The sequence below is a fragment of the Ranitomeya variabilis genome, chromosome 3 (genome assembly GCF_051348905.1).
Source record: "Ranitomeya variabilis isolate aRanVar5 chromosome 3, aRanVar5.hap1, whole genome shotgun sequence".
Lineage (NCBI taxonomy): Eukaryota > Metazoa > Chordata > Amphibia > Anura > Dendrobatidae > Ranitomeya > Ranitomeya variabilis.
In genome coordinates this window covers 590,138,149-590,150,515 of record NC_135234.1, presented here as the reverse complement: position 1 = coordinate 590,150,515, position 12,367 = coordinate 590,138,149, and the positions used below count along the sequence as shown (strand labels likewise).

Genomic DNA, 12,367 nt, shown 5'->3' with positions numbered 1-12,367 from the left:
GCACGTTGTATTTAAATTTTGAAGAATCTTCCCTCTGCTAAAGGTCTTTGAGCATTTCTTACAGATCACTTTAGACTGATCATTGGGATCTTGGTCAAAAAAATGCCACACTGCACTCTTCCTACTATGGAATTCCTTTTCAGGCATTGCACGCTGTGCAACTTTCAGCGGTTGGCCACGCTGTCCTAAAACTGTTTTTGTCACTCGTTTTGGGCCTGATACGGGCCTGGCTGATGACAGCTGTTGCGATGTAGATTGGTGTTGCTGTGGATAACCCTCCTCCGCTTGTGAGCTAGTGCCAGCGGCACCCTCTTCCCCCAATGGCTGCCAATCTGGGTCAAGAACTGGGTCATCTATCACCTCCTCCTCCACAATGTCATGTGCACCTTCCTCAGTGTCACCGTGTAAGCCGATGCTATAGCGTTCGGGACAGGACACCATAGTCTCATCAGGGTCAGATTCTGGCTCCGGAAACTGCGAGGTCAATGTAGTGATCTGAGTCAATGGAACAGCATCATAATCTAGCTGTGGCTGTGCATCAGTGCACTCCATGTCCGATTCTTCTTGTAATGGGCAGTGTACAATTTCCCTTTCTAACCCTGGCACGGTATGGGTAAAGAGCTCCATGGAGTAACCTGTAGTGTCGCCTGACGCATCCTTCACTTTTGGTTTGGGAGAAGGACACAAGGAAACGTCTTTTTCCGGACCGGAAGCATCCACTGACGACTGGCTGCGCTTAGATTTTGAACTTTGGGAAGAGGAGGCGAAAGAGCTAGAGGCTGAGTCAGCAAGGAAAGACAAAACTTTTTCCTGCTGCTCTGGCTTTAAAAGCTGTTTTCCTACTCCCAGGTAAGGGAGCCTTCGAGGCCTTGTGTAGCCAGACGATGACGCAGGCTCAACACCTCCAGCCTTAGGTGCTACTGTGCTTTTGCCACTACCACCAGATGCAGCACCACCACCACCATCAGTACTAGCTGGCAACCCCCGCCCACGGCCTCTTCCACCAGACTTCCTCATTTTTTGGGGGGAGACACTGAACCACAACTCTGTCCCAGTGGTATAACGCAACACTATGAACGTGGCAGAAAGTGGCTGCCTGATATACGACACACTAGCAGTACAGCAGAATATAAACTGTGTGAGAATTACTATCTCACTTTTGGGGGGAGACACTGAACCACAACTCTGGCCCAGTGGTATAACACAACACTATGAACGTGGCAGAAAGTGGCTGCCTGATATATGACACACTAGCAGTACTGCAGAATATAAACTGTGTGAGAAATATTATCTCACTTTTGGGGGGAGACACTGAACCACAACTCTGACCCAGTGGTATAACACAACACTATGAACGTGGCAGAAAGTGGCTGCCTGATATACGACACACTAGCAGTACTGCAGAATATAAACTGTGTGAGAAATACTATCTCACTTTTGGGGGGAGACACTGAACCACAGCTCTGGACCAGTGGTATAACACAACACTATGAAATTGGCAGAAAGTGGCTGCCTGATATATGACACACTAGCAGTACTGCAGAATATAAACTGTGTGAGAATTACTATCTCACTTTTGGGGGGAGAAACTGAACCTCAACTCTGGCACAGTGGTATAACACAACACTATGAACGTGGCAGAAAGTGGCTGTAATTGTTATAAAAAAAAATCACTGCAATAACACGCTCCCTAGTCCCTACAATGATCTCAGGACAAGTCAAGTCAAGGCAGCAATAAAAAGGACTTCAGAACAAAAAAGTGTGGACAAATAAACAAGACAGGTAACTGTGCAGAAAGGAGCAACAGGATTTTTGCTTTGAAAAAATCAGTTGGTTTGCACAGCACCGTGCACACAGCTATGCAGCTGCTGCACTAAAATACGACCTCCACTGTCCCTGCACAAAAAGGTGGTGTGGGACAGTGAAAATCACTCCAGCACAAGCGGTTTGGGGGTTTATATTTCCTCCCTAACTCTGTCCCTGCTTCTGACTAACTGCAGCAAACTCTCCCTATGCTCAGATCGGCAGAAGTAAGATGGCGGTCGGCGTGCATGCCCCTTTATAGCCCCTGTGACGCCGCAGACAGCAAGCCAATCACTGCCATGCCCTTGTGTAAGATGGTGGGGACAGAGACCTATGTCATCACGCTGCCCACACTCTGCGTCCTCCTTCATTGGATGAAAAACGGCGGTAACAGCGTCATACGAAACGCGACTTTAGCGCTCTGATCGTGTACCCCATGGCCGATCCCACACTAGGATCGGTTCGGGTTTCATGAAACCCTGACTTTGCCTAAAAGTCGGCGATTTCTGAAAATGACCGATCCGTTTCGCTCAACCCTACTGTCAAATGCTTAACGTGATGATCAAACTGAGAATTGCACTGTGTGTATCTCTTTGCCATACATTTGTGGTCATCTATCCCTTTATGCCATTTTTACCTTTTCTTGGAAAGGCATAGAAGGGTTACAAGCACAAGAAAACTTATCAGCCAAACAAATGTCTAATCTAGGGGGATGTGCTTTGAAGGGTTTGTTAAACTTTTTGTTAGTAAAACAGATAACCGGGTGCCCTGCTGCTGAGACCCACAGAAATCATCTATAGTCTGTGGGAATCAGATGAACAAGTGTTGAATTACCCTTCAGCGCCACCATAGAACATTTCATCGTGAAATCAGCGGGCTGCTAATGTGATGCACAGATGTGCTGAGTCTTCTAGCGTGAGAGACACTCTTTGTAGCTCCTCCGTGCACTGTGGCATAGATGGCTGCTTCACAAGGAGGCTTTCTATTCATTTATAATTCCTCCGTTATAAAGAATAAGATGAAATGGTGATTATTGCTCTAGTGTCATCAAAGAGGCAAGTGCACATACTGTTACTATGCTTAATTAGATGGTAACCACTTATTATATGTAACGCTTTGTTTCTAATTTGTACAGTGCAATGCTAAATAAATTATGGAACTTCAGTAATCCTTGCAGAAGCTTAGATTTCTGGAGATGATCATTAAGATCTAATTAACAACACTTACATAATTTCATTATGTGTTATGTGCACAGATTATTTAAGCAGATCTTTATAGATTTAGCCATTTCTAAGAAATAAGTTACATCGTTTTAATGTCATTTTCATAGAAGTAGGCACATTAAATTATCAGAAAACAAGCTGCATAAGGCTGTACATACAACATAGATCAGTATAAACTACTAGCAATTTTGACTCCACTAAACTGCTAACACTACTGAAACGTCACATTTAACCATACTGATGTTAACCAATCAGGTGTTCCTGGCTTCCCTGATGCAAACCCTCTAGAATCCCTCTTTCTCATTCATGATTAGCAGCTCCATCATTCTCCTCCTTGTTCTGTCATAGTATAATAGATTTAGTAACGCCATGCTGGTGTGAGAGCAACAAAAATGTGCAGGTCCAACTTCAAACTGCTCTAGAAAAAAGTCAAGATTTTTTGCTTTGAAAACAAGACCAGGATCACAGCTCTAGATTGACCTAGACACTGCATCTCATTCGCAAATCTCTCTCCTTTTCTCTGGATTGAAAGTAAGATTTGTTTCCTGCTTTTTAGTCTTATCAGAACACCACTGCAGTTGTAGAAGTGGTGAGAGGTTGGAGAGACTTTGCTACTTTCATTGTTCAGTAATGCTAAGTGTCCACTTAGGCTAAGTTCACACTTGCGTTTTGCTGGTCTTCTTATGGCTGCGTACTTCCTCCCTTAAGCTCTGCCTACGCTCCACCTACTTCAAATGAAAAAACCTTAGGGTATAAACCTTAGAAAACCTTAGGGTATACTAAGAGCATAAATATAAATTCACAAATGGTATAACCACACGGACGGGGAAACACGTCGAGGCGAAGTCTCCTAGATGGGCTAAGTTCCCTCCCTCTCTTTATGCAACCCTTTTCATTCATTATATGAACCCTATTGGTGATTATCAATGTGGTCACATATGTGATATGGGCCTTACATTTGTATTACCGCCGCTCCTCTGAAAGGGTTACATTTGATTTTTGATCCACAAGGTTATCATGTTTGTGGTCTCTTCTGATAGAGGGTTATACCATTTGTGAATTTATATTTATGCTCTTAGTATACCCTAAGGTTTTTTAAGGTTTATACCCTAAGGTTTTTTCATTTGAAAAATCTCACTGCATAGATATTTCAATTTTTCATCTCTTTCTATAACTATATGTTTTCCCACCTGCATTAGTACAGATTGGGACACACGTCACGGAGCGGGGGCGCCAAACAATCGTTTCTTCTTAGGGTGCCAACCTCCACGGCCAGTCAGGGTTCATATAGGGTGTAACCAGGGTTACTTAGAACATTATATCTTAGGGTATCAGTCTATGCATTTGTCATTTTTTGTGTTTCTGTTGAACAAGTTTTCTTCTGTTGACACATTGGGTTGGTATTTTTAATATTTAAAATAAAATGTAGTTTTTTAACGGAATATATGATACACCTATGTTATAGAATCACCATAAGCTTAAAGTCAGTGCAAAAGATATGCTCAATAAATACAAATAGGGATTCGAAAAGGCAAACAATTCCACAGGGTAGACCAAAGGGCTGCCAGAATAAGAGTATATATTACTGTATTTACAATATTTGTGGTGTGTGCAGGCTCTATTTAATGTGGCTCTGTTATATGTGCTCCTAATGCTTCCAGAAATGGCCCTACTATCTACCAAAGTTTGTCCTGACTTTCCTGGTTGTGGAAATCCAGAAGGCAGAGCAGGATCCCCCAATCCTCTGTGGTCCTCTAAGTGAAAGGGTTAGCACTCACTCTTTCCACTAACCCAGCACTGTGGTGTATTTTTACTCTGTTTTTACTGAATATTAACATCATTATAGTGGTTACTGTATGGTACACGGCAGTGTTCAGTTGGAAGAGTAAGATCACTTTTTCATTGCAAAATCGCACTGAAAAAATAAGACGTTACATCACTTTTTTAAAAAAGTTGATTCATTTGCAGTTACCATAAAACACTGTTATTTACACATGAAAAAATTAGTGGAAACAACTCTGCAGCAATGTACTATATGAACATGTCATACCCTATGAGGAGTTAACATTGTAAAATGTAAATGGTATAATTCTATATCTTTACATAGGGGGTACTTGCTTATCGTTGAATTATTTTTGCTATGTGTATGTTTTGTTATATGATTATGTCCCCTCACTTTGTTGTGCGCCATTAAACCTAAGGTATACAGGGCTGTCAGCCACTAAATGCAGCGCAATGCCACCATATGCTGTCAGCGTAGATGTTGGGCATCGAGAAAGGAGCTCTCTAACTGGTTATATTCCGTTGCCCCTGTAAGTTTTTCACCTTTTCTTTCTAGGCTGTATGACTACACTCCAGTACATGCTCCTGTGCAAACGAGAGTTCCATTTCTCTTGAGGAGTGTTTCATTTGAACTTCAGAATTCCATGTTCCTTTTATTCTAAGACATCCTTCCCCCATAAAATAGCACTGGATAACTGATGGAAATATCAACTTTATATTCACATGGGGTGGTCAAATCACTATTTCAATTGTGATCATTGAAAAACTGTAGTAAAATTCTTGGGTTTGACAGTAGTTTGAATTGATATTCCTTTACTTATATGAGTTGTGTGATTGCAGCCTGTGCAATGCTAAAAGTAATTTGCTTTTTACATTTTTAAGGGGGTGTTCTGGAAATTATTGATGACCTATCCGTAGGGCAGATCCTTGTGGTTATCGATATGGGACTGACACCCCATACTCCCAGCTGCTGGATGTAAACCTGTTGAACAGATCTGCTCAGTGCCACTTTATTCATTGTGTAGAGGCCGCTGCCGAATACTGCAGAATGGCTGTTATTCAAAAGGAAAGGAATAGGAGCAGTGCTGCAATACTCAGAGTTTCTTTCAATCAATCGGTGGGGGTGCAGGGTGTTGGACCTCCACCTGTCTCACATTATTGAATAAGCAGTAACTCTGTAGGGAGAAGTGCACAATATGGTAAAACCCTGGTTTGCTCACCTTGGTGGTTGTGTGAAGACACTACCACTATAAAGGTTTAGATAGCCAGCTGCTGCTGCCCTGTTGCTGGTGAAAGGTTACACCAGAGGGAAATTATCAAAACAGTAAAAAACACGTTTAAAAATTGGCTGTGCTGCTGGAAAGAAGTCTCTTGCTGCAATACTCATGAGAAGGTTCTTTATTGTCCATTAAAATGTAATTCTATTCTCTTTATTTAATAAAGAACCTTCTAATGAACATTGCACCAAGAGACTTAGACTTTCCACAAGTGCAGCCAATTTTTAAACATGTTTTTTTTTGTAGTTATCTCACATTATTGACCTTTCCTCTGAAGAGGTCATCAGTATTTTTGTCTGGACAACCCCTTTAAGCTATTAGCAGCCCAACCGTAAGAAGAGGATTTTTTGGCAGCATATGGGAGCAGTCAGACAGCTGTATAAATTGGACTGAGGTCGGAACGCAGTGCACTGAATGGCCTCCTGATCCGAGTGACAGTTCTATAAACATATATGAAGATGTCGGGAGAGCCGCCTTTCAGTCGGTGCTCTGTGTTCCGACCTCGGTCCGATTTATAAGGCCATCTGACTGCGCCCTTATTGTGCCCCTGTTTATCTCTGTTATTAGAGTATGACTGCATGGAGCCAAGGAAAACTAATGGTCATGTAGTCTCACAGGGAAAACTGCAGTTTTGCAGTGCAGATTTTGGCCTTGTGGGCTTTACTTGGGAAGCGTGATCTACCTGCAGTTGTTAACAAGTTAAATGCCGCTGTCAGTCACTGACAGCGGTATTTAACACGTGCAGACTGGAAGCGCACCACTGCCCTCCCCCCCATTGGCACCCCTGTAACGGGATCACGGGGCGCCGATGGGTTGTCTTGTCATGATAGCTGTGAGACTGCAGAAGACGGGGGCCTGTCATTGTGAATCTCCTATGAACTCCAGCCTGTGGCCAGCACTCATAGGAGATTGTGATTAGACATGAGCGAACATTGTCGGCTCCCCCCTTATTCTGCTCGCTAATAGAGCTTACCGAATAGCTGCATTGGGAACTCTGATACCTGGAGCGCTCCCGATAATCAGGTGTCTGGTGCCGCAGCTGCATGTGTCGCGGCTGTGTGACAGTGACAACACACAGGCTCTCCATGCATGTGTTGTGACAGTGAAACAACCGTGACAATCAAAACATTGTATCTACCCCAAAATGTTTTCAATAAAATCCTCAGTTCAGGGTGCAAGAAAATAAGCCAACACCCAGCCGCAAATCCTGAAAAATGGAGACGCTGCGAGTCTCGAGAAATGGCGTCATAAGTAACTTTTTTTTTTCCTTACAAATTTTGGGGGGTTTTTTTCAGCACTTGCATACTCGTACTGACCTGGAGAATCATAATGGCAGGTCAGTTTTAGCATTTATTGAACATGATAAGTAAAATAAATCTAAAAAAGCATTTTTATTTTTTTTTGCAATTTCATAGCACTTGGAATTTTTTCTCCTGTTTTCCAGTACACAATATGGTAAAATCAATGGTGTTGTTTGTTGTGGGACAAGTTTAAACAAGTCCTCATATGGCTATATTGACGGAAAAATGAAAAAGTTATGTCTCTGGGAAGAGGGGGGGGGGGGGGGACGAAAAGGAAAAACATTGCAAGGTGCTGAAGGGGTTAAAGCAGCTTATGTACACGTAGATGAGCTGCTCATAAGTTATAGCGCTACTGTAAGAAAAACTCAATAAGGACTATAGCATAATTGTTCTTGTATTCTTCCATGTGTCAGTAATTCAGAAGTTCCACCTAGTTGGTTTTCTATCATATGTTTGTTACTACAGACATACAGGCTTATTTTTAACCATTTTCTTGTAGCTTTATCCCTGGCGTTCTAATGTCGAAGTGGAAGTAGACACCAACAACTCCGTTATGTAATTACAGGACTCTAGAGATTGACTTCTCTGCCAGTTGCTATATTTGTCCAGATCGACTGTGATACTGTGCTTTCTGACCCGATTATGTCTACATTCATATATTATGGTACTGTGCTTTGACATTAACCCAGCAAGTTGAACTTCACCTCTTTTTATTGGCATTTGTGTCTCAGCACATTATCGCCATATGCATCAGTCTCAAATAAGAAACACAAATGTCCATTTGTACCCGTGATAAAAAAGGCAGATTAACATAGCTTAAAGGCATGCCATCGGTCTTATGTGTGCAGTCTACATGTAAGATTACAAGCATTTATAGTGGTTCCATTTTAATGTAGCAATTTTGGTGATTCGCTGTATCAGAAGAGAGCAGTTTGTGAAGCCGTAATTAATGGAAATGAAATACTGAAACATAGAACTGCGGTCTTATTTATTAGCCCTAGAAACTTTAAAGACTGATTTAGCAACATTAAAAAAAAACTTAACAGCTTTGCTTCATCTACTGGTCTGTTTCCAGGTTGGTTATTTTGTAACATCTCAAAGGAAAATCAAATATTAATCTAAATGGACTATGCTTACAGCACTGATATGCTGCTCCTATCCAAACTTTCCGTTGTGGTTAGTTATCTGTGGATTTTGCATATGTTAAATGCTGACTGTTTATAATCACTCTTTATTATATAGGTATGTGTTTCACTTTTTGTATTGAAGAACTGAGATAAATTAACATTTTGATGATATTCTAATTTTGTGAGAAGCACCTGAAATTGCTTACACCAGAAATTTTTGTGGGCTTCATAGCAGAAGGGATGATAACATATGCACGTGCCAATTTTTAGTTATTTGTTCCTTCAAACTTAATTTATACCGATCTTTTTCTCACTTCACCAACTTAGACTGTTTATTGCTGATTCATCACACACAAAACGGATTAGAAAAATATTTAAACATAGGTTGTAATGTAACAAAATAGGTAAAAAGCCAAGGGGGTGAATACTTTCACAACCCACGGTCCTTACCTGCCGCCGTCTTCACCTTTTGTCTGCTGCTATGGTTCCACAGTTCTGTCTTATGACCGCAAGTTCTGACTAGCAAGAGGTCAAAAATAACACTCACAAGCTCTCAATGCAAGTCTGAAAGCCAGAGTGAGGATCTCATAGACTTGCATTAAAAAGTGACCTACAGCTTGTTCCACGAAACACTGAAGCAGGCAGCAGATCACAAACTGCAGGAGACCGATGACAGCGGCGGCGATAGAAAGTGAAGAACGGCGGCTGCTAAGTATGAGAGTAGGAGAAGGGACATTAAATTAGAAGTACCACTCGAGCGCTGCAATAAAAATAAACGCAGTGGTGCTTTAAGACATAAAGTGGTTTTTAGATACACAGCCTGGTAATTATCTAATATTCAGAGATTCTTGACATTCTGCTCTCTATATTTTTCTATACTTACTAAACTCATTCTCCCATAGCCAGCTCAGTGGTTCTTTATTTAATTATTATTTTTGCAATTGAGTTTCTTTGGACCATTTGTGTTCTACATCCTCCTACAATATTACAGCTGGCTGCAGAATGAGTTAACAGTGAAATTGGTGGCAGAGTTCGTCTGTCAGTTTGGGTTTCTTTCTTCTGAACGATCTTCTAAGTTGATATATGACCAAATCATAGTTGAATCTTGATTTTGGTAATAAATCCACTCAGAAGATTGTCAGCACTGTGTAGTAGAGATTTCTATATTCCACTGCTCTTACAGTCAAGAATCTCAGTCTTCTTTTCTAGATGTCGATGTCACTTTATTATCGTTATAGGCCTAGAACTTTATACTGTCCACTCATAAGTTTATGTGTTACGTTTTGTGTGCAGATATATTGAAGTGGTTGACCATTCATTTTGCAAAACTTTGTTTTAGGAAGAAGAAGGGGAATATGGAGATTCACTTGACTTCCGCAGAGGTGGTGATGGACAACCGAGGAGATCTACTAGACCCACTCAACAGTTTTATCAACCACCCAGAGCGCGGAACTGACTGTTAAGGTGAAAACAATTTAATAGATGCAATAGAAATTCATTGCTTTTATCTTTGTAGCCAATATTACAGTAGTTATATACATTTATGCAAAAATTGGAAAGGTTTACATTACATTATAATTTATATCTTGTATAGATATTTTGTGCTTTTTGAAGCATACCTATTATACAGAAACAAAGCTGTGTTGCAACTAGAGATGAACGGATGTGACAACATTTTAATTTGCCAAATTGTGCAGATTTTTCTGTGAAATTTGATTCACAGCAAATTTAATTAATGCAGTTCAATGTTTCCTATTATGCTCTAAGGTCTCTTTATGTCCCCAGAGCATAATTATTGGAAAAGGAAAAACTTGACTTGTCACCCACCTCTCTGCCTGCCCCCCTTGTTCCCTTCCACGCATTTATCACATTGCATCATCGCTCAGTGACCTTGCGGAGCCTTTTCGCATCCAGAAGTCCCAGCTTGGAGTGAGAACTCTAGGCCGGGAATTCTGGCCTCAGCCCTGTATGTACAGTGACCTTCCAGGGCCTGCTCACTGCTGCAGATGCAGTGCAATGAAGAAGCGGATAAGTACCAGGAGCGACGAGTACTTTTTTTTTTTTTCACAAGTGTGGATAGATAGCTGAAAATAAGAAGCCAGAAGAACTGTTACCTTAGTGGAAGACAGGAAAGTATACCATGTAGGACGGACTAAAATATCTCACCTTACCCTGACGTATGATTTGTAACTGAGCTTCTCCCAGGGGTGTGAAAGAAGCTTCCGGAAGAAGCTGAGTTGCGAAACGCGCGTTGCGGTGAGGGGAGTTATTCTGGTCTGTCGTACATGGTATACTTTCCTGTCTTCCACTAAGGTAACAGTTCTGGCTTATTATTTTCAGCTATCTGTCCACACTTGTGAATAACATACTTCATGGCTTATAGCCCTTTGTGCCGTATAGCTTAATATATAATAATTTTCATCCTGGCAGCTGTTGAATTTCAATAAAATATTATATTTTTATTAATACATTGAATTGGTCTGCTCTAAGCTGGTCAGGATGTTATGTTTATACTTCAGCCATACCTTGTACCATGTGGTTATCAAAAGTGTATACAGCATAATCTACACATATGACAATTTATTTGCATTATATATTTGGAATATACATTACACCTTTTTCTTGAGGATGTACTAGTAATACCTCCCTACTGGGCACTCTGCTATTATTACTTTCACTCTGCATTTACTTTAGATTTTTATTACTTGTTTATATCTTGTATTCAATAAAGATTTGCAATTTTATTAATGGTTCTCTTTGTTCGGCTGTGTTTTCATATCAGTCTGAAACTGGGTTTTGCTCCTCCATATCTAGCATTTACTGGTTTGCTCTTGATAGACCTTTTTTTAATGGTAGATATTTTCAAGGCAGGCTGATTAGGAGCAAACTGCAAATTGAGGAAGATGCTATTTTCTTCCAATAAAATACATTTATTTTCATATACAATATAGTCATGACTTTAATGATTTCTGCAATTAAAAATCTATCCTATGCATGTATAAAATAAATGTTACTTGAGTGTCTTTCTATTTCCCGTTTTATTACCTAATGCTTGTTTGTAATCCACCAGATCTACCATGAGATTCCCACACAAGAAAGGAATACTGCAGCTGTTTTCACGGAAGTGGTATATTTTTCTAAAGAATTGCCTTGCACTGTGGTGTTAATATTCTTATTGCAAGCAAGATTGAGAATTTTCGGACGCAAGTAGCTATACATTTGCCATCAGTTATTAGTTTAACAAATGATTTTTTTAAATATTGATTTCTTGTTTGCATCAATAAATCCACAGTGCACTTGAACAATGTCTCTGGTCTTCATTATTTCTGCATATTCCATATTTTTTCTTAACGAAAAATGGGAATTACCGTAATTATATCAAAGAGAAAAAGAATATCCTAATCCAAAGCAATTACTATTTTCCCTGTCACCTGATGGGATTGCCTCCTGTAATCGAACCTGTATTTAGGTTTTACCTTGTTCATTAAAAGGACTTTCCTCTTTCAACCTCTTGTACAAGCTCAACATTGCCATGACAAATATAACAAAATTGGTTTTTACTTGTCCTCCCCAGGTTCAGCGGTGCATCTTTGCTATGGCTCCAGTGAGTGTGTACAGTCTAAGGGCCCTTAGGAAAAGCTGGTATTGAGGCAAAACACGCGACAGGGACATATGTCTTGATCTTATGCCCTATAGTGGAGAATAATTAGGGTCTGAGTGCAAGTCAGCAGGTGTCAATGAACGCCACCAGTGAGGCTTCCCTATAAGAAGCCGCTGTACATTTGACAATACCGTGCGCTGCATAATTGACAACAGTGTACGCTGCAGGGTCGGCGTGTTCATTCACTGAGGGA

At 40.6% G+C, this 12,367-nt stretch overlaps 1 protein-coding gene across 1 annotated transcript in view; it reads left to right on the top strand.

Moving 5' to 3' along the window:
* The window catches only part of TDRD3 (tudor domain containing 3), a 414,934-nt gene extending 403,116 nt beyond the window's left edge, over positions 1 to 11,818 (top strand). The window contains exons 13-14 of the mRNA XM_077297273.1: positions 9,853 to 9,977; positions 11,584 to 11,818. Of these exons, the coding sequence (XP_077153388.1) occupies positions 9,853 to 9,969 (117 nt within the window). The 3' untranslated portion in view covers positions 9,970 to 9,977; positions 11,584 to 11,818. The remainder of the gene's footprint in view (positions 1 to 9,852; positions 9,978 to 11,583) is intronic.
* The last annotated feature ends 549 nt before the right edge of the window (positions 11,819 to 12,367 follow it).